Genomic DNA, 27922 nt, shown 5'->3' on the forward strand with positions numbered 1-27922 from the left:
GCATACTAAACGCCAAAGGCACACAGAACACTGTTACCTTCCCACCAAAGGTGGTTCCTATTTTTCTACTTGCATTTTTTATATGCTTTCAAACTGCTAGGTTGCCAGAGCTGGGACAAGTAATGGGAGCTCACTCTATTATGGGATGCAAGTGATTCGAACCACCGAACTGTTGATCTTTCTGATCAACATGCTCAGTGTCTTAGCCACTGAGCCATGGTGTCCCTTACTGTTCTAAGGAATGGCATTATCTCTTATTACATTTCAACATCCATGTTATAAGAACTTCTAAACTAAATGAGAAAAGAATAGGGTTTGATCGAACTTGTTTGATTTAAGCTTTGGTTTTTCAAGTTATGATTTATGTTTCCTTTTAGCTTCTACAAGAACTAGAAATAGAACTTACATATATATTGAGATACTTATGCAATATAACCTAAATGAGAGAGTCAACCAATTTGAACACTGTTGTATGTTGAGTACACAATTTGTCATAATCTTTCTTGGGTTAATCATATGGAGAGAATTAGAAGGCAAGGAATGTGACATCCAGAAGTTGCTGCTAACCGGAGAAAAAAAAGGAAATGATAGATTTCTTCCCAATTAAAGGCTGAAAATCATTATGCTTCCCTTTTCACTGTTTCATTTCCTTTTTGCTAGGAGAAAAAGAGAAGTTATTTGGCTTCCAATTTAATTCCAGCAAAAACATTATAGTTTTAGCAGCAAAAATCCAACAGTTCTACTTTTCATTTCATTATATTCTTCTTCGGATGAAAGAGGTTGAAAATGGTTTTCTATAAGTGTATATAAGGGAGATGTTGATATGTCTGCTGTACATGTAAATAGATGTATCATAAAAAAGCTTTGTGCAAAACACAAGACTTAAATTTTTCTACCCAGTAACTTTTTTTGATTGAATTATTTCATGCAATTTCAGAAATGAAGTTAAGTAACTGGCTCCTAACAAATTAGTATAATTTATTAGAGTCTATGCTTAATATGCAAAATTAATACATGGTTTCTTTATATATATATATATATATATATATATATATATATATATATATATATATATATATATATATATATATATATATATATATTTCATGAGCAACTGGATATTACTTTAGTTTCATAAGCAACTGAATATAATATACCATCAAGAAAACCATCAATCAGAGATGGAGGATTTATCACTACTACTGCATTACAATGTGCATAACCAGAAATACCTATGAGTAATTAAGTCTTTGTTGAGAAATTCAATAATTCTCAATTATTGGAAAAAATTTGTAACTACTTGGTTCTGCTTTAAGTTGTCAACCTATGTTTAGAAAATATTCCGAAAATTTCATTTAGTCATTGTAAATTTAATTTACATATGAATTGGATAATTAAATGTATAGTGTAAAGTCAGGATAAAAATATTTTAAATTGCAGAGAATTTAGCTTATCACCTAGAAAACTGACAGCCTGGGTTTGAGATCCGAGTGCTGCACTACAGGATAAACTCTCATTAATTGCCCTAGCCACCAGTTCAAAAGCATGTAAATGTGAGCAGATAAATAGGTACCATTTTAGTGGAAAGGTAACATGCTGGCCACATGACCATGGAAATGTCTTCAGAAAATGCTGGCTTCATCACCTAAGAAACAGAGATGAGCACTGCTCCTTACTTAGTGTTGGACATGACTGGACAAGCAAAATCTAATCCTAACCCTAACCCTTTTTAAACAGTATTTATATTATAATGCCTCTATATATAAAAAGTAAATAAATGCAGTATATTCAAATTAAAAATGACATTCAGAAGACATATTGACATACAATAATTTTCTAAATGTCTTTTTTAGACTTTTTAACTTTCACACAGTCAGTACCACAACTATTCTTCCTGTCATCATTTCAACTGCATTAGAAGAAAGAAGAAATTTAACTGCATTAGAAGAAAGAAGAAATTTTTAACAAGTTCTCCTCACCAATCTTAAGTTGGACACATAGAAAAAAAAATTTAATGACAAGGATAAAACACAACTGCTTTTAATTTTGCTTACTGCTCATTCATTCTTTTTTAATATTATGTATTTTAATTATTTGGAATCGAAATATAGAAATAAATTTAATAAATTAATAAACAAATTGTACATCATTTTAGAATGTTTACTAGATTCCTTCAACAATGGCAGAGCTTCTTACATAGTTGAAAACGTCTTAAACATTCGGGGAAATATTCAGATATGTATCTGCCTTGAAAGTAACCCATAATGAGCTGTCAAGCATCAGAACCTGATCATAGGAATACACATTTGTATTATGTCATAAACCTTTAATTTATGACATAAAACATAATTTTATGTCATGAAATTTTTATACAATTTGTCAAACTTCAAATACACTTGAGTTACGCATCCTGGACTTTCTGTACACATTCTGTACATTAAGCTATTTCAGCTAATTTTTAAACTTCCTTTAAAAAATTTTGTTCTATGATGCATTGTTTCATTCAGTTAAAGGTTACAGACATAATAGTTTTAGTAATATACAGATGTCAATAATAATGTACAGTATTATGTTTATATATTATATTTCATAGAGAAAGAATATTTCCCTTTATTTCCACACTACTAGTTACTAAATTAAACTGGATAATCTATGCTTCCTTTACAAAGTGTTTTTACATGTCCCTCTCTTTTTAAAACAAATGTACTTCAGGATACAAGAGTAGCTACTTATTCCCACCAGGTTTTAATTCCATCATCTTTTTTCTTAACTAAGAAGGAAAATGTTTCCAACATGTTAAGATCCTCCCTATTTTTATTCCTAAATGAATTTTCTTTTGGAATAAGTAGGATGACAAAATTCTTCCAGGAATACTCCCGATTATATACCAAAATTAAAACCACAGATGTTGAATTGGTTTTTTTTTTTAAAAAAAAATGAGCAATATACAATAGGTTAAACTTCCACTTGAGTACATTTATTTGGATTACTTATCAATTTGATTGTTTTTATGTAAAGCACATGGGCATTAAGAATTTATACCAGTTTAATGGAAAAAAATAATTGCGTTCACAAGCATGAGTGCCTTTTATTGCAAAAACCACCTGTTTGTTGCTTACATATGACTCACTGATTTCTTGGCCATAGAGACATTTCTCTATATTTATAACAAGTTCCAAGTGACTCATAAAAAATTATGTGTGTGCATGTGCAAACCTGTGTGAGTGTGTGTGTGTTTAAGTCATACAAGTAGGAATAAAGTCATACAAGTAGGAATAAAGAGAAAAGCAACCCCTTCTTTTGTGGTTGAAAACAGAACAACTTGGGAGAGTATCAACTTACAGATATTTTAAATAACACTTATTTCTAAGAATCAAAATGGTTCTTTACTATATAAAACCACTGGATAATAAAAGAACAAAGAACCAGTAACAACAAAGAAATAGACTATAATGTAATTGGAATACTAGTGCAAAAATATATAAGACAGATAAGACTGGGAAAAGCAAGCAGTTCAATTTTTATGGATTCAGCATCAGTTTAATAGTACTTTCACATTCATTAAGACAAAAACTGCAAAACAATATAATACGATTCAGTGACCCACTTTATTAAGGTTCATGAAGGTCCCAGTTATCTCTAACAAAAGATAGTCAAATGATATTAATACATTCTTCATCCCACAGATAAATTGTATAAATTAAGTTGAGCTCTTATTTAATGCCTTCACTTTAAAACAGTGTAATAGTAGATTCAAGGTACAATAGCAAGAAAATTAATTATTATAGAGGCAAAGGAACAGATTAGAAAATATAAGTCTTTTAATGGAAGATGAATATAATAAATATTTTATTTGTTTTAGAAAAAGCTATCTAACTGCTATAAAACTAATATGTATATTTCTGAAATTTTCAAAAGAAAAATATGACATATATTTATATATAGATATAAGGTAAAGTCTCCTTCAAATTGAGATTAATTGTTCAACGTATCATGAAAACACCTATTTAGGTTTTTTTTAGTAATTATATAGAATTATATAGAAATCCTTCTGCTGGATTTTTTTATTTTCTTTCGTAGCATACAATTTTTATTAATATTTTAAATACTTTTACAACTGAAAGTGACTTTCATTTTCTTTCAGATTAAAAAAACTCATTGAACAAGATGCAGTTTATCAAGCAAAAAGAGAAAAGGAAAACTGCAAGAAAATAAACCAACTGAAGGAAGAGTTAACAAAACTGAAATCATTCACATTAATGCTAGTAGATGAACAGCAACGATTAACCGAAGAGCTGAGTCAAAAAACTGAACAAATTCAAGATTTAACCACCTCTGCAGAACAAGCACATGAAAAAATCTCCATTGCAGAATCAAAAGCCCAAGAACAGGAGCAGAAAGCTCTCAGGTTGGAAGGAGAACTTCAAACACAAATCAGAAAGACTTCCCAAGAACAGGAAGTTACAATGGCCAAATTAACCAATGAAGAGAGCCAAAATCGTCAGCTCCGCTTAAAATTAACGGTTCTTAGTCGACAGGTTGATGAACTTGAAGAAACTAACAAGTCCTTAAGAAAGGCAGAAGAAGAACTGCAAGATCTAAGAGAGAAAATCAACCGAGGGGAATGTGGAAATTCTACCCTTATGTCTGAAGTAGAGGTGCTCCGGAAAAGAGTCCTAGAGATGGAAGGAAAAGATGAGGAACTCATAAAATTGGAAGAGCAATGCCGAGAGCTTCATAAGAGACTAGAAAAAGAAGCCACACAAAGTAAAAATTTTAAAGTAGAAGTTGATAAACTCAATAAGAGAATTATGGAGCTTGAGAAACTGGAGGATGCTTTCACCAAGAGCAAGCAGGAATGTTCCTCTTTAAAATGTAACCTAGAAAAAGAAAAAACACTAACTAAGCAGCTGTCCCTGGATATTGATGGCCTAAAAGCTCGTGTAGGAGAGCTTGAAACCACAGAGAATAAATTAGAAAAAACAGAGTTCATACTTAAGGAAGATCTGTCTAAATTGAAATCATTAACTGTAATGCTTGTAGACCAAAGGAAAACAATGAATGAAAAAATAAAACAAATGGAAGAAAAGGTACAGACTGCAAATTTACAGCTGCAGCTGGAACAAAAAAAAGTGATGTCAGTCACAGAAAAATTGATTGAAGAGAGTAAGAAAGCATTAAAATTTAAAAATGATGCTGAAGAAAAAATGACCAACCTTACAAGGGAGAGAGATGAATTGAAAAACAAACTGAAAACAGAGGAAGAGAAGGGAAACGATCTTTCCTCTAAAATGAATTTGCTAAGAAAAAAGCTTCAGTCCTTGGAAACCATAGAAAAAGAATTCCTTAAAAATAAACTTAAAGAGACAACAAAATCTAACCCAACTTTCCAGCAAGAAAACAACAAGATTAAAGAACTAGTTCAAGAAATTGAGAAGCTGAAACATAAACTGAAAGAAATGAAGGCCATAGAAGATGACCTCATGAAAACTGAAGATGAATTTGAATCTTTAGAACGCAGATATGTTAATGAACAAGACAAAGCCAGATTTTTATCAGAGGAACTTGAGATAGTGAAGAGAGAACTAGCACGATACAAGCTAGCAGAAAAGACAGAATGCAACCATGAGCAGAGATTATTCAGAAAACTCAAGGAAGAAACAGCCAAATCAGGTCATCTTTCAAGGGAAGTAGATGCATTGAAAGAGAAAATTCATGAATATATGGCAACAGAAGATTTAATATGTCATTTAAGAGAAGACCAGAGAATCTTGCAAAAGAAACTTACTCAACAAGAAAATAAAAACAAAGAATTAGGGAGAGAAATGGAAACTCTTAACAAAGAACTGGAGAGGTATAGGCGTTTCAGTAAGAGCCTGCGACCAAGCCTCAATGGAAGGAGAATCTCTGACTTACAAGTTGCCTCCAAGGAAGTACAGACAGAGCCAGTTGACAATGAACCGCCTGATTACAAGACTCTAGTTCCTTTGGAACGGGCTGTCATAAACGGACATTTATATGAAGAGAGTGACAATGAAGATGATGATAATGATGATGAATCAATGATATCATTCAGTAATTCTTCAATTGCAAATGTAGCAAATAACAGCAACCTTTGGATCCCCTGGATGAAATCCAAAGAAAGTCACATTCAAAATGGAAGAATTTATGCCAAGCAGAATGGAAATTGTATTCAGCCTGGAAATTTAGTTTTAAGCCACACACCAGGCCAGCCTCTTCATATAAAGGTCACTCCAGACCATGAGCAAAATACGGCCATGCTTGAAATAACAAGCCCAACTTCAGTGAATTCTCACTCTTTTACGAGTACAGCTGTGATACCTAATTGTGGCACAGCAAAGCAAAGGATAACTATAATTCAAAATGAGTCTTTAACTCCTATAAAATCTAAATTACCCGATGCCTACCCAGCTGAAGAGCAAGCCATGGCACCTCTCACTATGACCACTTTCACTAGATCTCAAGCACCTGAATCATGTGGCTCTGTAATATCTGAAAGAACAATGTCTCCTTTGTCTTTGACAAGTAGAAGTTCCCCTGAGCAATTACTTTCACCAGTTTCCTTGGAAATGACTGACAAGCATACTGTCTTCAAGGTATCCCCCGAAAGACAATCATCTGTGCAGTTTCAAAGATCCAACAGTTCTAATTCTAATGTAATAACTACTGAAGACAATAAAATACACATTCATTTAGGAAATCCTTATGCGCAAACGATTTCTAATTCTATAAAAAACAATAAGCCTTGCTCTCCTGTGCAAGATAATAGAACTCCAAATGGAACACCAAGTAAATCTGTCAACAAAATTACCAGCAGCATCACTATTACACCAAGTGCAACAAGTCTCCCTCGACAGTCACAAATTACAGTAAGTAGTGTCTACCACTGAGTTTTCCTAATTCTGCTGACATCCATATCGCTATGGCAAATATATGCTCTCCTTCCCAGGAAGATTATTTTTGGGACAACCATATTGTGAAATTGGGGCAAATTCTTTGCATGTGTCAATAACAGGATACAAAACTAACTTGCTGGCTTGTCTCAATAATCATATGAATTGTGCACTTACTATATTATCTGTTTTGTTAAGTATTTTCTGTTAGATACCTAGATGTGTACCTGTATAAATGCAACTTCATGTATTTATATTTTTACTATTAACATTAGTTCATCTTGCAATCATTTCACTGACAAAATTTAACATAAAACAGTAAATATTTTTCTAACCATTGCCTGCAGAAATCATTTTATTTTTATTGTTTGTGTGTTATTTAATGTAAACCTTGCATATTTATGTTTAATCTTTAGTCACCTCTTTTAATGTTTTAACCAGAAATTAATTTTAGTCAATTGTTATTTTTTTTTAGTTGACTGGATTTGCTGTGGGTTTTTACATATAAATACTTTCAGATTGAGCATTAAATAAAATTGCATGCATTTTAAATGGTGATAATGAACTAAAATGAGACTCCAGAAAACTGTACTAGTTAAGTGAGCAACCTGACAACCAGATGGCTGCTTAGGTATAATTTAAATAAGCTGATAATTATATGATTTAAGCAATCTTTCCAAGCTCAGGACCCATAATGGCTGTAGTAAAGACTACAAATCCCAGAATTTTTAGACAATATATCCAACATTGTCCTGAAATGTCTAGAAGGCAACAGGTTTTGGAAAATTGGAGTAGACCAATATAGGTCTCTTAGTGGTTTTTGCCTTCAGTACAGGCTGTTTTAAAGATTTGATACATGAAATGTTTTCAGTAATTGGAAGGAGTGAAACCCTATCAAAACAAAATTAGCAAAATACTTTTGAAAGATCAATGTGTTCTCCTGCTTATTTTTCCTTAAACATAATTTAAGATATAGTATCCAACTTGTTTAAAGCCAGTAATTTCTTTTACCTTATATTTCTGGGAGTATAGGAAACTATCTCAGATGTGATTATTTATTCATCTAGCCCATTATTCTCTACACCAGACTTTCCCAATCTAATGTTCTCCAGATGTGTTGGAAATCAACTCTCATTTTTCCTGCTATCATGGCTATCACCCCTGCTTGATGTGAAGTCAAGGAGATAATATCATTCACTTGGGGAGGCTGATCTCTAAAGTCTCAGGCAAAGAGCCATCCAATCATATTGTATTTGATTTATTTTTACATGAAGATGCTAGATATTCTCATATCAAGAAGATGTGAGCATTAAAAAAAGAATAGGTAGTTAATTTTAATAAAACAGGCAAATAATCTAAGTACAGTTAATCAGTGGAATGACTTGCCTCCATAAGTTGTCGCTATTCCAACACTGGAGATTTTTAAGAAGAGTTTGGACAACGATTTTTATGAAATGGTATAGATCATGGGTGTCGAACCCACGTTGTCATGCACCGTATCATGACTTTTTCCTCCTTCATTAAACCGGGTGTAGGCATGGCCAGCATATGACGCATCCGACCAATGGACCCTGAGTTCGACAAACCCTGATATATATTTCCCTGCTTGAGCAGGACGTTGCACTAGAAGACCTCCAAGATCTTTCCAACTCTGCTATTCTGTTAACTTAAGAGAAAAGGAATAAATGTATTAGGGATGTAAGATAAGCAATATTTTCTTGGTATTGTAGTTTGGGAACAGATAACTCTTAAGTTGTTGCTAGGACCCTTTTCTGAAGCTACAGAAATTAGCTACAGTTGGTTCTTGATTAGTATTAGTGCTGATTAAAAATCACAATAATATTAAACAAACAATATAATTGTCAAACAATATAAAACAATTACAACTCTTCATTTCAGTTGATCTAAATCTTCAATTTAGTCATTTATTTTAAAAAAAGATAAGATTCATCAAATTAATTCATATTGCTACCTATTTCTTTTGCAATTCCAAGCAGCTGACACTCGATTAGTAAATAGCAAATGAATAGGAGAAAATAGTACAAATATAAGTAGCATTTGAAGCCCTCACAGCCTAGCTCCAACCACACAAATAACACATAAAATGGTCATCCATACTAGGGGAACTGGTCATAAAATGGGCAAAACTCACTTAACTGTATGGCTTAGCAATAGAACTTTTGGACTTAATTGTGGCCGTAACTCAGAGACTATCTATATTTAATATTAAGCCCCTATCTTCTTCTATACTGCTACAAATTGATCTACTCTAGCCCAGGGGTTTCAAACTGGCAGCCATGGGCTGGATGCATCATGCACAGTCCATGCCCACCCAAGCTCTGCGAAGGCAAAAAACATCACAATATGTCACGTGATGGCAACATGACGCCGTGAATTTGACACCCATGCTCTAGCCTCTGTGCATGTGTAAGTCATGAAGATATACTCAAGATCAGCTGTTATGAACAATTTATTTAAATGCACAAAGATGATCACAGAAAACATTTAAGATCTTTATTTCTCCTCAAAATGCCAATTCTGTACCAAATACCATGTAAAAAACTATCATAATATTACTGTAATCGACTGGCAACAGATGATGCCAATTGCCTCTAACATTCTTCTACTTTTAACTTAAATACAGTGTTTCTCTCTAAATGCTTCAAATGGTAACCACATCCTATGAAATTAAGCAATTCTATCCTGAACCCACAGTAAATTAAACATCCTATGAGATTTACAAATCCTTGAATCATCAATTGCATCATAAAGGGCGGGGGCGAGGGATTAAAAAAAAACCTAAGCATTTACCCATTCTTTAAAGATTCATTTAAAATATGTGTGTATGTGTGTGTAACTGAAAAGAGCAAAATTAAAGAAAATTTGAGTCATACTATAAGTCATCCATACAAGTACTATTTCTCTGGATGAGTTGAAATTAGGGTTTTTTTTCCCAACAGAGGCCAGCCAGATCTCATTGACATACACAATTAGGTAAAAGGAAAGAAATTGTCTGCAACTATTCCCCACATTTGACAATCCATAGCTACAGTATTTGGGCAAAAGTGGTTTTAGAAGTGGCAAGGAACATGTAAGAGCACGCAGCAGTAGCTTTCTAAACTTCCTTCCTCTGGCATACCACTTCCCAGGCTACAAATTATCTGTTCTGCCAAGCTGGGCTCAATGAGTCGAAGGCGTTTAAAGGTCCGTTTACATAATCAGCATGTATTTCTAGTTGCCATGCTTATTGTAGCCTGAAGGAGTAAGGAAGAGAATGAATTAGCTTCATTATTTTTTTCCATTTAAGATAATCCCTCCAGAGCACAAAAACATCAATTATGTTTAAAAGCTTTTAAACAGAAATAAGTAACTGAATTGGTATTTAACATTTCTATGCTGTACAAGCGGGTAATACTTTAACAGTAACTTTAACAGTTAACGGGTAATTTTCGACTTACAACTACAGGGGGACCAGAATTTTTGTTGCTAAGTAAGATATTTATAAAGTGAGTCAAGTCCGATTTTACAACCATTTTGCTCTTGTTAAGCAAATCACTGCAGCTAAATGAATAATGCAGTTGTTAAAGAGAATCCAACTTCCTCCACCACCCTTCAGGCCTTCCGCAAAGCCCTTAAAACCTGGCTGTTCCGACAGGCCTGGGGCTGATGAGTTCCCATCCCCGCTCGAACTATGTGGCTGTTGATTGTTTTTAAAATTCTTTTGTAGTTGTTTGTTGTTGTTCTCCCCCTTGTTTGTATTCCCTCCCTTTGATTTGTTAGCCGCCCTGAGTCCCTCTGGGAATAGGGCGGCATATAAGTGCAATCAAATCAAATCAAATCAAATCAAATCATTGACTTTGCTTGTCAGAAGCCACTGAAAAGGTCACAAATAGTGATCACTTGACCCTGAGATGCTCCAACTGTCCTAAATGCATGCCAGTAGCCAGGCGCCTGAATTTTGATCACATGACCATGAGGATGTTGCAAGAGTTGTAAGAGCAAAGACTGGTTTTAAGTCACTATTTTCATTGCCACTGTAACTTAAAATGCTTTCTAATGGTTGCAAGTTGAGGACAACCTGTACTGTATATAAATAATCAACATATTTTATAACTATGAAATTTAACATTTATTTTCTAAGTTTTTCTTGTGGATCAGCATCTTGAGATAAGTCCTTCTCCAATAATAAGAGAATTATTTATTTAGAGAATGCATCATATGTAATCTTCCAGCTGAAATATTATTAAGGGATACTTTTAGAGCCAAGGTGGCGCAGTGGTTAAATGCAGCACTGCAGGCTACTGCTAGATCAGCAGGTCAGCGGTTCAAATCTCACTGGCTCAGGGTTGACTCAGCCTTCCATCCTTCCGAGGTGGGTAAAATGAGGACCCAGATTGTTGGGGGCAATATGCTGACTCTCTGTAAACCGCTTAGAGAGGCCTGAAAGGCCTATGAAGCGGTATATAAGTCTACTGCTATATTATCATACACAGTAAGTTTGTCTCCCTTATATTATATATAATTGATATGACTCTACCACCTTTACATTTTACTTTTAAATATATTTCTATTACCTTTTAACATTGTTTAGTATTTCTCATTAGAGGACCAATCATAATGTATTAATGTAAGCTTGTGTTTCGCCCTCTTTATGTATAATACTCCACTGACATAAAATAGTTCCCAACAGTGAACAATTATAACAAATATTACAAACCCAGAATATGAGACTTTGATGCATGAAAGGAAGATTCATCAAGAGGGCTTTGTAATCACTGGAACAGTAGAGAATCAGGAAGATGAGCTTGAAAGAAATTATGTAGGCAAGAACCAATTATGTCAGCAGAGTGGGCTAAAACATTCCTTAAGGGCTGGCAAACAAGGAAGTATTTGGAAGAGACTCAGGCAGGATCCTTCCTGGTTCAATGGGAAGTAAGGAGGAGTGGTAATGCACAGGCTTACATGATTCCATTATTATAACCTATTTCTAAGAAGTTTAATCTTCCTGTGGAACCAAATTCCTGATCGGGTCTCCCCCTAAAGGCAGACAGGAACGATCAATTTGCAATTTCAAAATGTTGCACTATTCTTTAAGACAACAGTGGGCAACTCTAGGACATCTACTGATCACTTTTATAGCTCCTGACATTCTTTACAATTGTGCCTCTAATATTCAGAAGTATAATTACAATTCTCTGTGGTAAACTTCAGCGCAATGAAATAATAGGCAAGCTAGGTCTTCTAGCTTAACAGGATGATTTTGCCTAAAGCCATCACTATCCCAAATAGATTCCCAGCAATTAACAAATGTCACCACTATAACCCTGCGGCTTTATAGACAATATAAAAACAACAAAAAAGGACAAAATAAAAGGCAAATCTATATTCACTTAAAAATAAGCTAATGAAAGTTGCTTTTCAGCAGGTATGAACCGGACTGCATAGCATACAATATAACCAATTGCAGTGGTTGAGGATACAGTATGTGATAGAATGGCATGTAGGATCACTCAGAAATCTCCTATATACAATGGAGCTCTCTCCTGTACGTACAGAACTGAAGAAGCATCTACAGATTGTAACTCATCTATCTATGCTACCTGATGTTTAAAAGATATTAAAAGTCCAAGTCACAAGTTAAGGAAGCAAATAAATGGCTGAATGAACTCTATTTAGTGTTCAATTGCAGCTGCTCTAGAACTTACTTTCATAGAAAAACTCATTTTTTTGCAACAGCCAATATATCACACAGCAAATAAAGAAAGCTGTTTTTTAACCTGGTCAGATTTATTTCTTCCTCTATATAGAATTGTTTGAAGTTCACATAGCATGCTAAACCATGTTTTGTTTAAAACTACACAGTGGCTTTGTGTAATAAATAAATCTAATTCATTACCTACTCTGATCCACAGTAGTGTAGGAAGTTAGTACCCAGCCCTCTCCTAGAAGAATGAAATATTATAGGACATATTAAAAAGGCAGCATATTATACCTCCCTGGATGAGAAAAGGAGAAACATGCTCTTGGAAAGCAGCCCCCAATTTTGTTAATAAGCCCAGAAAGACTGGCGCCAACCTATCTACAAGACAAAAGACTGGGTCATCTTATCTACAAAAGACCTTCGGCTCCAGGGTGATAGGAGTAGCCCTTCACTCAAGATCCAAACCAGGATAAAGCCATTAAGCCATAATCGGAATTGTCCAAAGCTCCTTTATTACATCAACCAGCAAGATTCAACCAAGCCTAGGACTCAAGACAACCTACAATGTTATCCCTGCATGGCCCCATGGGAGTTGACAACCAATCAAAATACATTTCTTACACAGGAACAGGAAGCTCCAAGGCGGGACCCAAGAGAGGGTATAAATCTATCTATCTCTCTTTCTCATCCATGTGCTCAACTGCCCAAGACCTCAAACCATATGGTCCTGTTCACCATTAAAACCATTCTTCTAAGCAGTCTCCATGGTGAGAAAGTGCCTTTCTTGCCACTTGGAACTGAACCCGGATGGACATTTCTTCCAACAGTAGCACTCAAAATTATAGCTTTAATATATGATTTCACATCCCTGCACATTTTTTTAAGTGGGAAAGTCAGAGACTGAATTTTTTGATGCAAAATCCTTTTTCTCTAGAGCTACAATTTCTCGTTTGAAACAAAATTCAACTTTTCATATACAAATTGTGACAAACCTTATTTTGATAATCTGCAGGATTATCAGTGGTTTCTACATATACAATTCATACTGACAAAAACATTTCTTAATGAAGTTTATAGCCAATTTGAATTTTGTACGGATGCTTAATTGGCTATATGTCCAAGGAGATTAGAAACGATAAATCTTAAAAATTATTCCCAGTTATTTCCTAGGTAAAATTAGATCTGGTATTTTAAAAATGTAGTTGTCTTGATTGTTGTATTTTTCCAAACAAATTAAGCTTTGTCTCAACTTAACCTTTGTTTCTTTTTCCAATGAAAATTATTTTGAAGGCAAACTAACACCTGTCCAATGATAAGAAACATAAAGACTAGAAGCAGCAGTTCATGCTTCCTGTTTACATATTTCCTCTCCACCACCACATCACATAACACTAGTATAGTAAAACGCCAAATCATAATAAATTTTATTGAAAGATTCTGTTAAGAAGAAAAAACAACAACATAGGTTGGGAGGTTTTACTCTTTACCAAAATCCAAGAGCTAGGATACCGCACTGTTTCTCCTCCTAGGTTGGGTTGGGCTAGGCCACCCAAACTGCAGCTTCATGGAGAAAACTATAGCCAAATTTTCTCTTTATTGTAAAACAACATATTACCTGTTCAAACAACTCAGTTCTTTAGGTTAATTCCCTTTCTCTCCTAGGTTTATAATTTATAGCAAAATCTTTGCTACCCTAGCATAATAATAACTATTACGTTATCCTACTAATAATCCTGTGCTCTTTCTACTAATTGCTAAGTAGATAACTAATTATTAATACAATAATTTGACTTTCTGGAATAGAAATCCATCAACTGTACCCCATGCTAGACACATAGAACATTATAATAAAAACCTCTGAAGGATATTTAATTTTAATTATTACATACATTTAATGAAGACATATATATGTTAAAATATTTATCAAATATAGGCATGCAAAGCTGCTTCATTATAATAAATTACATATTTTATTAAATTAAAAATAAATTAAAATAAGTTAATATTGTGTAATCAAGCAAACTATTACAAGGATACCATATCAGATGATAAGAAAAATACTCAAGGTCAATTTTCACACTGTCAATGCTGCCCCGCCAGCTGATCATCAAACTTAAGTCATCAAGCTTAGGTCTTGCCTGCAGATTCAGTTTTCCTGCATATATACTGTTTACATTTTATAGCCTTAATTTAGTGGGAATAGTTAGATGTAATTGGAGTTTAATGCAGTCCTCTCCAGTCCAACCATTTCCAGATGTATAATTTCCTTTGTTTGCTACATGCTTTCTCACAAGCAAGCCCTGAGTTCTGGATTCTTCTGCTTCCTGAAATCTAGAGATTAATAATAACACTAATATTAAAGGAGACATTGAAAGGGGGTTTAAAATGTTGGATGTCAACTGACCAGAGTTTGGTTTGAAGATGATCTGGGAAACCTAGCAGTTTATAATAAACTAACAGAACTCCAAGCCAGTACAGATAGTCCTTGACTTAGAACTACAATTGAGCCCAAAATATCTGTGCTAAGTGAGACAGTGTTAATTTTATCCCATTTTATGACCTTTCTTGACACAGCTGTTAAGTGCATTGCTGAAATTAATAAGTTAGTAACATGACTGTTAAGTGAATCTTCCCCGTTGACTTTGTTTGTCAGAAGGTCACAAAAGATTCATGACCCCACAATACTGTAATCGTCATAAATACATGCCAGTTGCCCAGCGTCTGATTTTGATCACATAACCATGGGGATGCTGCAATGCTTGTGTGAAAAACAGTCATAAATCACTTTTTTCAATGATGTTGTAACTTGAAACAGTCACTAAATGAACTGATCTAAATCAAGGACTACCTGTATTAGACAAACAAGTAAAAATTCCAAAAGTTGCAATCATATCACATTTAGAGATTGACGAGAGCTGAATTAACATATTGAGTATTTTATTCTTGTTATTTTCTGCATGATTATTATGAACTTCAAATGCCACCAAGTAGCCCCTTTCTTGCAAAAAAATAATTGTGACCCATATAGTGTTGCACAGAACATTTTGTTATTTCAAGTTTCCCATATGAACTTTATTAGCAATAATGCCATAGTTTACTGTTGCTTTACAACTGGTGTTCTCAATATTTTCTTACAGTTAGGAATATCTTATATATCTCAATTTCTCTGCCCCAGAATCTACGAAAATTCAAATACTAGGAACTATTGAGCTTTGCTGCCCTCTAGAGATAAGAAGTAAAATAAATCCTTTAAAAGACTTGAATATTCAGCAACTCAGTCAGTACACAGCAGTTGGCAAAGAAAAAACACTACTTCATATCTCACAACAATGAAAAGATCACTATAATCTCAATGGGCTACTCTCTTGGCATTAGGAATCTAGTTCTTTTCTGAATCAGGATAACACTATAGTTGGCTCTTATAATAAATCTATCAGCAAACTACCCAATACTAGATATTGTGATTACCAATTCATATGTTTGTCACATAATATGATGCATTGTACCAGCCCAAGAAATTGGGTTAATTAGAATAAAATAAATAATCATAGCTCTATCATGCAAGTGAAGTCCATAACTGGGTTCACATTAAGATGAATTGCCGTTTGCTTGTATTTTGCTTAGTATGTTGTACATATCTGACAATTTATGTACACAAGGTTTTACCGTTTAGCATGAACGTGTGAATGCAGACTACATAATCTAGTATCTTCATTTTTTTTAAAAAGTAAAAAATATTGGCATGTTTTGAATACACTTTTTCATACAATTTATACATTAAAATTTATAACTGAAAATATTTTCCTTTTTTTTAAAATTATAGATTGCTGATGTTTTTCGTCAAGCAATTCCTATTAGAAATCCTAAATCAAAAACCATCAATACAACAGTGCTACCAGTGAGGACACCCTCTGGACAATAGAAGAAACCCACTTAATATACTAAAGATGGGACATCAGACATCACCAAATATATTCCCAATGCTGGTACTCAAAATGTCAGGAAGACATAAGATTGCTGGTGTGTGAGATAATCGCTATCCAACTCATAAGAAGAAATGATTTTTTTGCACACCAATACAGCAAAAAAGATTGATGTTGACACTGGAATTAAAAAGCATTGGGACTTTCTCATAACCAGAAATCTACTATTCAGTATAATCTTGCCCCATTTTCCTAATAGGAACCAAATTCCACAGTTTGTCCTATACTATGTACTGGATGAAGTTTCCACTTAATTCAAATGAAACTATTGTGAATTCCCTACATAGTTCTACCTTTATATTCTAGGCAATGTCAAAACAACAGCAACACTGGACAGAGCAGGATGAAGAGACTTTAAAGATGCAACCACCATAGTATTCTGCTATTATTTTCTCCCAACTTCCCCAGTGCAATATTAAGGGCAATTGTATTATTGATTCGCAACTCAACCAACCTTAAAGAGATAGAGTTCCCTAAGGACCAAGGACAAGGAATCAGGGAGAAAACAAAGTATGCAAACCCTAGAAGGACAAGTGCATTTTTATCCTCAGCAAGCAAGAAAAAAAGCAGTGATATTATAACACTGTAAAATTACATACGATGATAAAGTGTTATCAGTACCACTTCAGCCCCAATCCAAAACAAGAGAAAGAAATCCTACATATTGCATAAGTATATGAAGAAATGAATTACTGCCACCAACTGTGCATTTGACGTGTTTTTCAAAGTTGAGATGTTGTGAATTTTGCTTACTACCATGCATTTTTACATCAATGTTTCTAACATATGGTAAATGAAAAACTATTTTTTTAAATTGGATTCTTTTAAAATTAATAGACCTGTATGGAATGTAGAATAGGCAAGAAATGTTTTCATGGTATCTTATTATAAAATAAATTATTTTAGTATTTAAACTGCAATATAAGGATTAACATTTTCATTAAATAACATTCCTAAACTACTTGTGGACTACACTACACTGGAGTTTTTAAGAAGAGACTGGGCAGTCACTTATCTGAAATGATGTAGGATCTCCTCTTGTGCAAGGGGTTGGACTAGAAGACCTCCAAGGTACCTTCCATTCTGGTATTCTATTCTGATTGATTGATTTATTATTCATAGAAAATATTTTTCAATTAATAGAAAAACATAGGTGATAAAATATAAAGGATAACTGAAGGATACTCCTAAATCATTTGGGATTCTACAAAATGAAATTCTCTAAGTGAATTATTTAGAGCCTCAATTAATGACTAAATAAAAATGACTTTTTACAAATGAATGTCTCTGGAGGAGACAAAAACTACTTTTAAAGGAAATTGAAGCTGATCTTTTTGTAGATGCTGTTATATGAATAAAGGCTGACTAACAAAGCATACAATACAAACTGATGGCTTGCTTGTATAAAATGATAGCAAGCCATGGATCATTTGCTATAGAATTAATTCACTGCTTTCAAAAAATTAATTTTTTTCTCTCAACTGTTGTTCATACAACAAACCTTATAAAGCCACAATTATGCATGATAAATCTCTCATTAAAACAGAACCATCTGCGCATCTCAACATAAAAGTTGATTAACCAATCATTCAATACACAACACACAGAAATTACATTGTATCTTTCAAGAAAGTTTTAATTTCTCATGAGATGGGAACCATCCCTCATTATACATCAGTGGAAAGAAATAACTCATTTGTTTAATTAGGTTCTCTTTATCGAGCTTCCAGACTTTTATGGAGATCATATCACAGTCCAGGTCATATTTATGCAGAAATACTGAAAATTCAAAAGGGATCATAAACTTTTAAACACCCAAAGTAGTTGCTCTTTAAAAGCTAAATAGGCAAGACCTAGTTAATCCTTGGATAGGAGACCATCAGGAACTCATATGACTGTGACTTTGAAAACATTTCCAAGAAAGCAACATGACCATATTAATTATAGTTTTCTGGAGCTGAGGTGGATGAGAGATGGAGAGCAGAAGTTATATACCATGATATACTGTAAAGCCACAATTAATGTTTATAATATACACGGATAAGGCATAAAGGTAAAGGTAAAGGTTCCCCTCCCACATATGTGCTAGTCATTCCTGACTCTAGGGGCAGTGCTCATCTCCGTTTCAAGGCCAAAGAGCCAGTGCTGTCTGAAGACGTCTCCATGATCATGTGGCTGGCATGACTAAACGCTGAAGGTGCACGGAACACTGTTACCTTCCCACCAAAGGTGGTTCCTATTTTTCTACTTGCATTTTTACATGCTTTCAAATCGCTAGGTTGGCAGAAGCTGGGACAAGTAACGGAAGCTCACTCAACCGCAGAACTGCCGACCATTCTGATCGACAAGCTCAACATCTTAGCCACTGAGCTACTGTGTCCCTTTAGATAAGGCATACACATATGCATACATATATATCCCAAAAGCATACAGCAAGAATCAATAACTAAAATCCACAGCTTGGTCTCATCTATGGTAACTGACCGGATAATTTTGTAAGATTAAAAGAGTGTGCATTAGACTAAGATACAGCACACTGAACTTGAGGAAAGCTGTAATAAAATGTAACTAATAATATATATCTAAATAGAAACCATATTCTGTTAATCAGATATTTCAATGCATACAACTGCAGCCAATCAGTCTGCAGAAAGTGTACCAACATTTCTCCATGAACCAGTACAGCAGACCCCCCTCCCAAGACTCACTACCCTCTCTGCCTCTTCATTTACTTCCAATAATTATTATTCTGCATCCTTTGCCCAATGTCTCTGCCTGCAGTTTGAGAGTTTCCTTGTACCTGTTCCAGTGGAATCACAGAAATAGCATCTGTTCATTGGCATATCAGTTTTATAATCTATTTAAAGAACCAAACTCAAAAGCGGTACATTCAATACTTCTTATGTACTTCTGTGATATATAGAAGATAATTCGGTGTCTTTGACTGAACAAAAGAAAGCTGGTTTTCATGCAAGAGCCTGTCATCTCCTTCCCTTTTTTTTTTTGAAGTTTTGCAATGTAACTTTATTATTGGATTGCCTCTTAACTACATTTTTTATATTCAGCAGATAGATGGCAAGTCAAGTAGTTGCAAAGAGATGTGTAGTTTATAATTGTGGGCCTATTTTGCAAGGGGGAGAAACTATTGTTATTATTATTATTTTAAAAAGTTTTTTATTAGATAAACATTAAAAACATTGGACTTAGTGTGACATTTCTGGCATAAACATTTTCACATACTGATTAGATCTTACAATAATTACATTTTATATCCATTACATAGGTATATGTAATCAGTCAGATTGCAGACTCTTCCTTTCTGAGACCTTTCTAAATACCCAGAGCAATGTAAAAAGACTGCAGTTAAATATGAGAAGAATAGAAGAAAAGAATAGAATTCTTTATTGGCCAGGTGTGGTAGGACACACAAGGAATTTGTCTTTGGTGCATATGCTCTCAGTGTATATAAAAAGACAAGATACATTCGTCAAGAATTATAAAGTATGACACTTAATGATAGTCATAGGGTACAAACAAGCAATCAAATAATATTAGGGAACATATTGAGCCGATGAAGCCGTCTATATAAAATCACCCAGGCAGCATCCCAAAACTTTCACGCTTTTCCCAAAGCCCAGTACCTGGTTCCTTAGTTCCTCCAGGTGTTTCCCACCAAGGCTCATCCAACGTGTCTGCCATGCTGTATAACCCACGTCGCCTCTGCCCGCTGCCGGCTACCTCTTTGAACGCCTGAATCCCGCCCAGTGGGTCGGGCAGGGAGGACTTTCAAAGTGGAGGTTTACTTTCGTTTGGCTCGCAGCAGGCAGTGACCTGGGATGGAAGCAGGAAGGGGAGGAGAAAGGCACCGCAAATCCACAGAGTTGCAAACAGTTCACTGCTCTACGACTAGAATAAGACATTTCCATTACTATTCCATGTAATCGCACTTGCTTCTGAGGAAACACGTGGAGGACATTTGCGCTCGGGTTGCGGGACTCCCAGCTGCGCTGATGCAGCCTTTGCAAAAGGAGATAAAGCATCAACTACGGTTGACGGCCCGATGTTTCTGCTTGCAAAACCCTAAGCCAAAGATCTTCAAACTTGGCAACTTTAAGACTGTAAGCGTAGGTGGCTGGAGAATTCTGGGAGTTGAAGTCCACAAGTCTTAAAGTTGCCAAGTTTGGGGAGCGGTAAACCAAACTATATTTTAACCAGGGTTGCAGTGTAGGCTCATCCGTAACTAAATTACCCCTTAACAGGTGGCGGGGGGGGGGGGCTTGGTTTGGGATTCAGGAGTTTCAAGCAAAATAGATTGCTTACTTAAATGTCGTAATTTTGTTTACCGTTCTGAACCTTAGCTATATTATTTTGCTCAGAGTTAGCCGCCGGGTTCGTGATTTAGCATACTGCTGGCAGCGAAATGTCAAGATCTCTTTGTGTTTACATTTCGAGCCAAGTTGTGCTGTGTGCTGGAATAGATGACACGAATCGGATGACACTTTAAAACCAATGCCGCTGGAGCATAGTGCGATTGTTAGCGTAAAGGCGTGGTAAGTTTCGGAGAGATCTATATCAGTTCAGTCTAATTTTCAGGCGATCGGGAATTACGCCTGTAAATGTACCTCCATTAAGGGCCGCAAGCCAGGCCACTGATCACTTCTTCAGGCAAACATCTCTGCCATCTTAGGGTGGGGGTGGGGGTTGGACTAGATGACCTGTGGGACCCCTTCCAACTCTTCATCTGTTAATCTATCAGAAGCAGATGAGGGTCTGTTGATTTATCTCTTCGTGGTGTGAAGAAGACCAGCAAAGGTTTTTGAGTTCTAACTGTAAAAGCCCTCAAAAAGCTTCTAGCTTCCAAAAATGTTTATCTGAGATGTGTATAACAAAATATTATGCAGTCTCCATTAAAAAAAAGATTCTAATATAATCGGTTAGCGACTCAGGGGTCCCCAAACTTGACAACTTTAAGACTTGTGGGCTTCCACAAGTCTTAAAGTTGCCAAGTTTGAAGTCCTCTGAATTAGGCTTTCAGGTTGAAACGGTATGCCTAGGGACTCAGAAATAAGCCCCAGAATCTTCAGGGCATCTTTATATTCTTAAAACTTCGTTTTCTGACCCCTGACTGAAGCTGAAGTTACGGATAGCTCTTTCGCCCGCAGGAACCCGCTTCGAGGAAGCAAAACGAGGCGGGCGAATCTTATGTTATAGTTCTATATGTTTGGCGTCATCGCAGCTGTTGCGCTTTTACGACGGCCATGCATGGGTTTGGGGTGTGAACGGCGCAGAACCTTGGAAATTTAGAGCGCGCTTTACGGCACGGCTAGGGGCACGTCAACAGCTATGGCGGAAGGGGAGGCAGCGTCTTCGCCGAGTATCTGGTGAGTTGAACTGGCGCTAGGGAATAGACTGCTTGAGAGGGGCGAACTGGCGGCTTCTCCGCTGCCAAAGCTCCTCACAGAAACGGGCTCTTCGTTAGCCTGTTTGAAGTCAACCCTGCACCAAGTGGCTGTGATTGATGCCACTTGAACTTACTCTTAGAAAACGTAGTATTGATGGATTCTACTGTGTCTGGATCTCTGCAAAGCATGATTCCTGGGCAAATCCTCATTAAATGTCAAAAACGACCGATTCATTTGATGTATTCATTTGTTCTTGTCTCTAAATGAAGATAAGGACAAGAGGAATAGCTTAAAGTTCACTCATTAAGGCTGGGGTCTTTGATGAACTGCAAAATATTTCAAATGTATTGTCTTTCTCACCAAAACTGGACCAAAAATTAATGGATGAATATGGCAGGTGAAAACTGAGTGAAGTATTTACTGTATTTATAAAATGTAAACTTTTTTCCAAGTAAAAGATAATTGAGAGAATTTTCTAACTCTATCGATTATTTCAATATGCTTGTAAAATAGCATGGTTTAATGATTTGGAGTAGAGCAGCAACATTTCTGACTTCTAACAATAGAAGCAATAAAAAGATTCTCAAAATCATGTTTTGCTTAGATCAGCATATATAACATATATTGGGCTTATTCCACCCATTGATCTCCATGGCTGAATCTGTACAGATAGTTCTACTACTACAACTACAATTGAGCCTAACATTTCTGTTGATGAGAAATTTTTAAAGTGAATTCCCCCCCCCATTTTATGACCTTTCTTGCCACAGTTGTTAAGTGAACCACTGCAGTTGTTAAGTTAATGACATGGATGTTAAGTGAATCTGGCTTCCCCATTGACTTTGCTTGTCAGAAAGGTTGCAAGTGATCACATGACCCTGGGATACTGCAACTGTCCTAACTATGAGTCAGTTGCCAAGTGTCCACATTTTGATCATGGGGATGCTGCAACATTTGTAACTCTGAAAAACAGACATAAGTCACTTTTTAAAGTGCCGTTGTTGCTTTGAACTGTCATTAAATGAACTATTGTAACTCGAGGGCTACCTCTATTTCCCAGTATTTAACCACTCAGCTGTCAATGATTGTTGAATGGGATGCTATGTCCAGAATACATGCTAGATCTTTTAATTACCAAGGGGTAGATATCCTTCAAAGTGCCATCATTTCCAGAGTTTGCTTGTGAATTCAAATAATTTTGGCTAGGAAATAGCATACTGGATTTTCTGAATTTAGATCTTACTCAGCAAAGCATTATTTTCATTTCTGGTTATCCAGTGCCCCCTCTCTATTTGATAAAATGAATTTTCTTGAAGTAAATTTTATTACTACTTTTATATAACGTTTCTATATATAATCGGATCCTTAAATGTGTTTTATTTTGATTCTCAGAAAACTGGATAGTGAAGATAACAGTGGTTCTTAGTTTTAGCTTCCATTGATTGTTGATGTCTTTGCTATATCAAACCTCATATTTAAATTTGTAAGCATTTCCCCAAAAATGTCCAGCAGTTTAAGCAAGTAGAGAGTAACAATTTAAAGTATATTGTATGAAAAGAGGAAAGCCCGATCCTCCAAGTCTTGTGGTGGACATGAGCAATAGGAGCAATCTGAACTTTATTTTTATTCATTCAGTATTGTTTGAGTTTCTCTTGCTGTTCACTGCCCTTTCTGGTTTTCCATGGATTTTATGTCCCATATGTTGAGTGAAATGACCCACTCTTTCACTCTTAAATGTTCATTCATTGTTCTATGTTATTGTATGTATCTTGGACTCATACAGTGTATAATTTAAGCAAATTTTGTGTTATGCTGTTATACAGCGTTCTTCTGTTCCTGTATGCTATAACAATTTGCAACCTTTTGATCTTTCAGTGGAATATACAATAAAATAAGTGTTGTACCACACCCATCTGAAGTCAGTACATGTGACTGAAAGGGTGGAGTATTCTCCAAAGGGCAGGAGGAAGTTTTAAATCCTGCCTTTTAGCCAGAATTTCCTGTATGTCTTGTGGCCAGAGAAGTACTTGATAGTAAATTCATCTGATGGTCTACCTTAACAATCTTAAGTACGAGTGTGAGTGAGATGGGTGGTATCTAAATTAGAAAAATAAAGAAATAAAATAAGCTAAGTATAATCAGAATTGGTTAGATCATGTTAACACAGCTTTTATCAGGTAATTGAGTGAAAACTCAAAGAAACTCAAAGTACTGTATAATATGCTGAGTAGACATTTTTGAAATTATTAGAACATAAGTAAAGGCTGCTAGTCAGTATCAAAGGGCACTGTGATGTTGGAAGTACTAAACGGAAAGTCAGGGGAGATCAAACTCCAGTCTTAATAGTCTTTCAAGAATTATTTCTCTTTGATTACTCATACATTATTTCTTATAAGTTCATATTTTAATTCTACATAGTGCTTTTTATCAATTTGTGAATCAAATCTAATTTGTTTCAGGGAGGTAAAACCAAATAAATATTTTACAATAATAACTATAACTAAATGACATTTCCCATTTTTATGAGCATTACATATGACTCAGATATTTATATATTGTTGGATAAAACTTTCATATCAATATATGTCTAGGTTCACACATTATACTAGGATTTAGAGAAAGCAGGTTGACATAAGGACAATAAAGATAATCATTTGATTAGAAATTAAGCCCAGTGACAAATAATTTTTAAAATATATGCCAATTGCCAACATCAATTTTTTGATAATATGAGTGCAGGAATGTTGCAGTGGTTGTAAGTGCAATGACCAGTAGAGTCACTTTTTTCAGGATTATCATAACTTTGAAGCTCATTAAATGCATGGCCATAAGTTAAGAACTACCTGTATGATACTTTCCTTCAAATAAAGAAGCTGCTTCTCTATTCAGCCTCACATAACTCAGCTGTACAAAGTTAGAAAATAATATATATGATTTAAGGTGTTATCAATATGTACAATATGTACCTTGACAGATTTGTGCTTTGAATCCCCTTTTCCCCTTTAAATCTGAATCACTTTATAACTCTGGACTACATTCTCTTAGATATGCATTAGAGAACAGTACATGTCAATTTCATTACAATAATCTTAATTCTGAGATTCTTACATTTGTTTCCAGCTATGCCATTGAACTTCTTGTTGTTCCCTACTTTGAACCCTATCCAAGAATGTCCATCAGCAATTTTGAGCAGATTTGAATCACGAGTGGCTGTTTGTTGGAGCAGACTAGAATAGAAGAAGAGTATATTCCAGAAGCAGGACACAACTATTGACTATATAACCTGTTGATTTTAATTTAATTTCTAGTGCTGCTGAGGTTTGATAGTGAATTGTCCTAAACAAAGTAGTTATTTTAGTGAAGAACAGTTGAAAAAGATAATATATTTTGGCCCAATCAATAGTAATACATACAGTGCAGCTTGATTTAAAAGGCAGATAAACTAGTTTTCTCTGAATGTATTTATCCCATGTTTTTCTCTTAATCATAAATTAATTATAATTATATAATTATTAATTATAATAAAAAATGTTTTTTTTAAAAGAAAAAAACATTAAAAAACTAAGACGCTTGGTGGTTAAACTAATCAGATTCATTAACACCATTGCTGGTGCTTAGTGAGACCACACATAAAACTAGCTTGGAGTCTACTGGAAGACAGGTTTAATAGACAGGTCTTAAGTTTCTTCTTGAAGGCTAGCAGGTTGGGGCCATGCAAGCCAAGAGGCAGGGAAAATTTGCTTCCATTGGGCTATAAAGGAATGCAGAGAGAACCTTGAAGAAAGTATGCAGGAACAAGTAAGGGAAAATGAAGAGAAACAAAACATTACATCCATCCTGGGAAGGATGACAAAAAGAAACTTGAAATAGCCCAACTTTATTTTCTTTGATTTAAGATGGGGAAGAAGGAGTAGACTTTTAAAATTATGTTACTGTGTCTAAAACAAATTGCATTCCTATAATCCTTTAATCCTTGTGCTGCTTCCTGATCTGGTCTGCTTAAAAGGACTGACAGTATGAAGAGAAATGGCACAAATTCAAGCTCCCATTGGAGACAATAATTTAAGAAATGGGACTCAGAATGCCAACCTTGTCAGATCTTATTGAATGGGAAGAAAAAGTTCTCTAATTGCACTTAGCAGTCTTGTGACACCATTTTCAAGGCATATCTTTTTAACTTTTACAAATGAAGGCAAATATAGTGTCCCAGGATAATGTTGCGGGATCCAATCTGAGTCAGAGTCAGTTACCAGGATCAGAGGTTTAGTCTTCCGAGCTTTTGGAGTCGTGCTGGAACTTCTCTCTAGCAAAGTCCATATTTTTAACTTTTATTAAGAGCTTCATTTCCTTTTTTAAAAAAAAACTAAGTTAATAGCTTTATGGAATTACTTTAGGATGTAAAATGACAACACAACCTGCATGCTTCTTTAGAAGTAATATCCACTGAAGTTAAATCACTTATTGATATACGTTTAAACCAAAAAAATGTTTTTGTGTAAAATGAGATTCATCTTAATCATTTATGCTTCAAATTATATGCATTAAGGTTAGTACTAAGAGATGACATATTTCAAAAGTTGAAACCACCATTACTTTAAAACACCATACAATCTTACTCAACTTTTGTAGGGAAAATGACCTTGCAGAAGCTCTGGAAGAAGGAGGCTGTGATCTTGAAACAGTTAGGAACATAGTCCAAGGAAGACCTCTGCCTGAACACCTAAGAGCCAAAGTTTGGAAGGTAAACCTTTCTTACATATTGGGAAAATGATATATTTTTTTCTGAGTTATGTAGTTCAGAAAAGATAGGAACTACCTGTTGGGTCAATTTATTTCTTTTTTAAGTGACAAATATTAGCATATCAGTGATAAGTGATATAGCAATTAGGGTATTTGAGCAGAAAAATGAAGATTGAAACCTACCCATAGCCATGGAATCTGAAACTAGTCTCAGCTGTCAGCTGAGTTGGGCTAGTCTCTACAGTCAGCTGAGTTACCTCACAAGATTGTTGAAATGGAAAAACATTGGATAAGAGAATGCTATGTAGGCTGTGGAAGGATAGGACATATAAATCTAACAATAATTGTAATGACTATAATTCAACTTACCTATAAATTGTCTATACTTATTGTATCAAAAATATCTACTCAATTAACTTTGCAATTGCCATCTATGTTTCAAGGAAATAATTTCAAATGCAGATTCAACAAGAACATCTTCCTTTTTTTTGAGTCAAATTATGCATTGCATAAATAAAACATACATTTGTTAATTAAACTGTCATTTTAAAAAGGGATATCCATTTCTGAGAATGTAACTGGATTTAGAGAAGAGGTTTGGAAAGAAATCTTTGTTTCTTTTATCTTTCTTTATTGAATGTTTCTTGATCCATACAGCAAACTTTGTCAGTTATTCTTGCAACATCAGTAAAAAGATCTTGATTCACAGGGAAAAATATTGTTGGGAGGATTTAATTTCAAATACAAAAATAATTTTGGGGAAATGGTTTAATGACAGTCTTTTCCATTACGGTATATTTCCAGTCCTAGCACATGCTTTCTGAAATGACTTTTCTTTTAAATGAGTGCTGAAATACTGTTACATTTATTCAGTTATACCTGCAGTTTCTCTTTAAACTCAACAGGTAATAGTTTACTTCAATAATAAATAAAGAACACTATAGGAAATATAATACACTTGAAATGAGTGTGTTAAAGAGTGTTCATAGTTCTTTGTCACACATTACTTGAATGCATACATTCAGTTTGATCAACCACTCTTATATATCATTAAATGTAGATTGTTCATGAATGATGAAGGCTGCATTGTTCATTATAAAGAGCTAGTAGTCAATGATTTCATTATACTTGAAACAATATCTGTTTGAATACTTATTTTAAAAGTTGGTTTAAGAATCATAT

At 34.8% G+C, this 27922-nt stretch overlaps 3 protein-coding genes across 8 annotated transcripts in view; 2 read left to right on the forward strand and 1 right to left on the reverse strand.

The window, feature by feature from the left end:
* FILIP1L (filamin A interacting protein 1 like) overlaps nt 1-17551 on the forward strand; it is a 67507-nt gene extending 49956 nt beyond the window's left edge. For 2 of the 3 annotated variants that reach the window (XM_014067050.2, XM_014067049.2), the window contains 2 exons: nt 4145-6890; nt 16439-17551. In XM_014067050.2, the coding sequence (XP_013922525.2) occupies nt 4145-6890; nt 16439-16537 (2845 nt within the window). In that variant the 3' untranslated portion in view covers nt 16538-17551. Of the gene's footprint in view, nt 1-4144; nt 7254-16438 lie in introns of those variants that run through there. The other variant, XM_087721376.1, reaches the window with a different exon arrangement.
* Nucleotides 1-20557, reverse strand: part of CMSS1 (cms1 ribosomal small subunit homolog) — a 150695-nt gene extending 130138 nt beyond the window's left edge. The window contains exon 1 of the mRNA XM_014067051.2: nt 20240-20557. Within this exon, the coding sequence (XP_013922526.2) occupies nt 20240-20297 (58 nt within the window). The 5' untranslated portion in view covers nt 20298-20557. The remainder of the gene's footprint in view (nt 1-20239) is intronic.
* A 313-nt stretch (nt 20558-20870) lies between these two features.
* Nucleotides 20871-27922, forward strand: part of TBC1D23 (TBC1 domain family member 23) — a 29396-nt gene continuing 22344 nt past the window's right edge. Inside the window, exons 1-3 of one of the 4 annotated variants that reach the window (XM_014067056.2) lie at nt 20871-21148; nt 21761-21979; nt 26630-26741. In XM_014067056.2, coding sequence (XP_013922531.2) covers nt 21942-21979; nt 26630-26741 — 150 coding nt within the window. In that variant the 5' untranslated portion in view covers nt 20871-21148; nt 21761-21941. The remainder of the gene's footprint in view (nt 21149-21760; nt 21980-26629; nt 26742-27922) is intronic. The other 3 variants (XM_087721377.1, XM_014067054.2, XM_014067057.2) reach the window with 3 other exon arrangements.

Source organism: Thamnophis sirtalis, unplaced genomic scaffold, assembly GCF_051295495.1.
Source record: "Thamnophis sirtalis isolate CommonGarterSnake01/CBP01778 unplaced genomic scaffold, rThaSir2_p1.2 scaffold_8, whole genome shotgun sequence".
Lineage (NCBI taxonomy): Eukaryota > Metazoa > Chordata > Lepidosauria > Squamata > Natricidae > Thamnophis > Thamnophis sirtalis.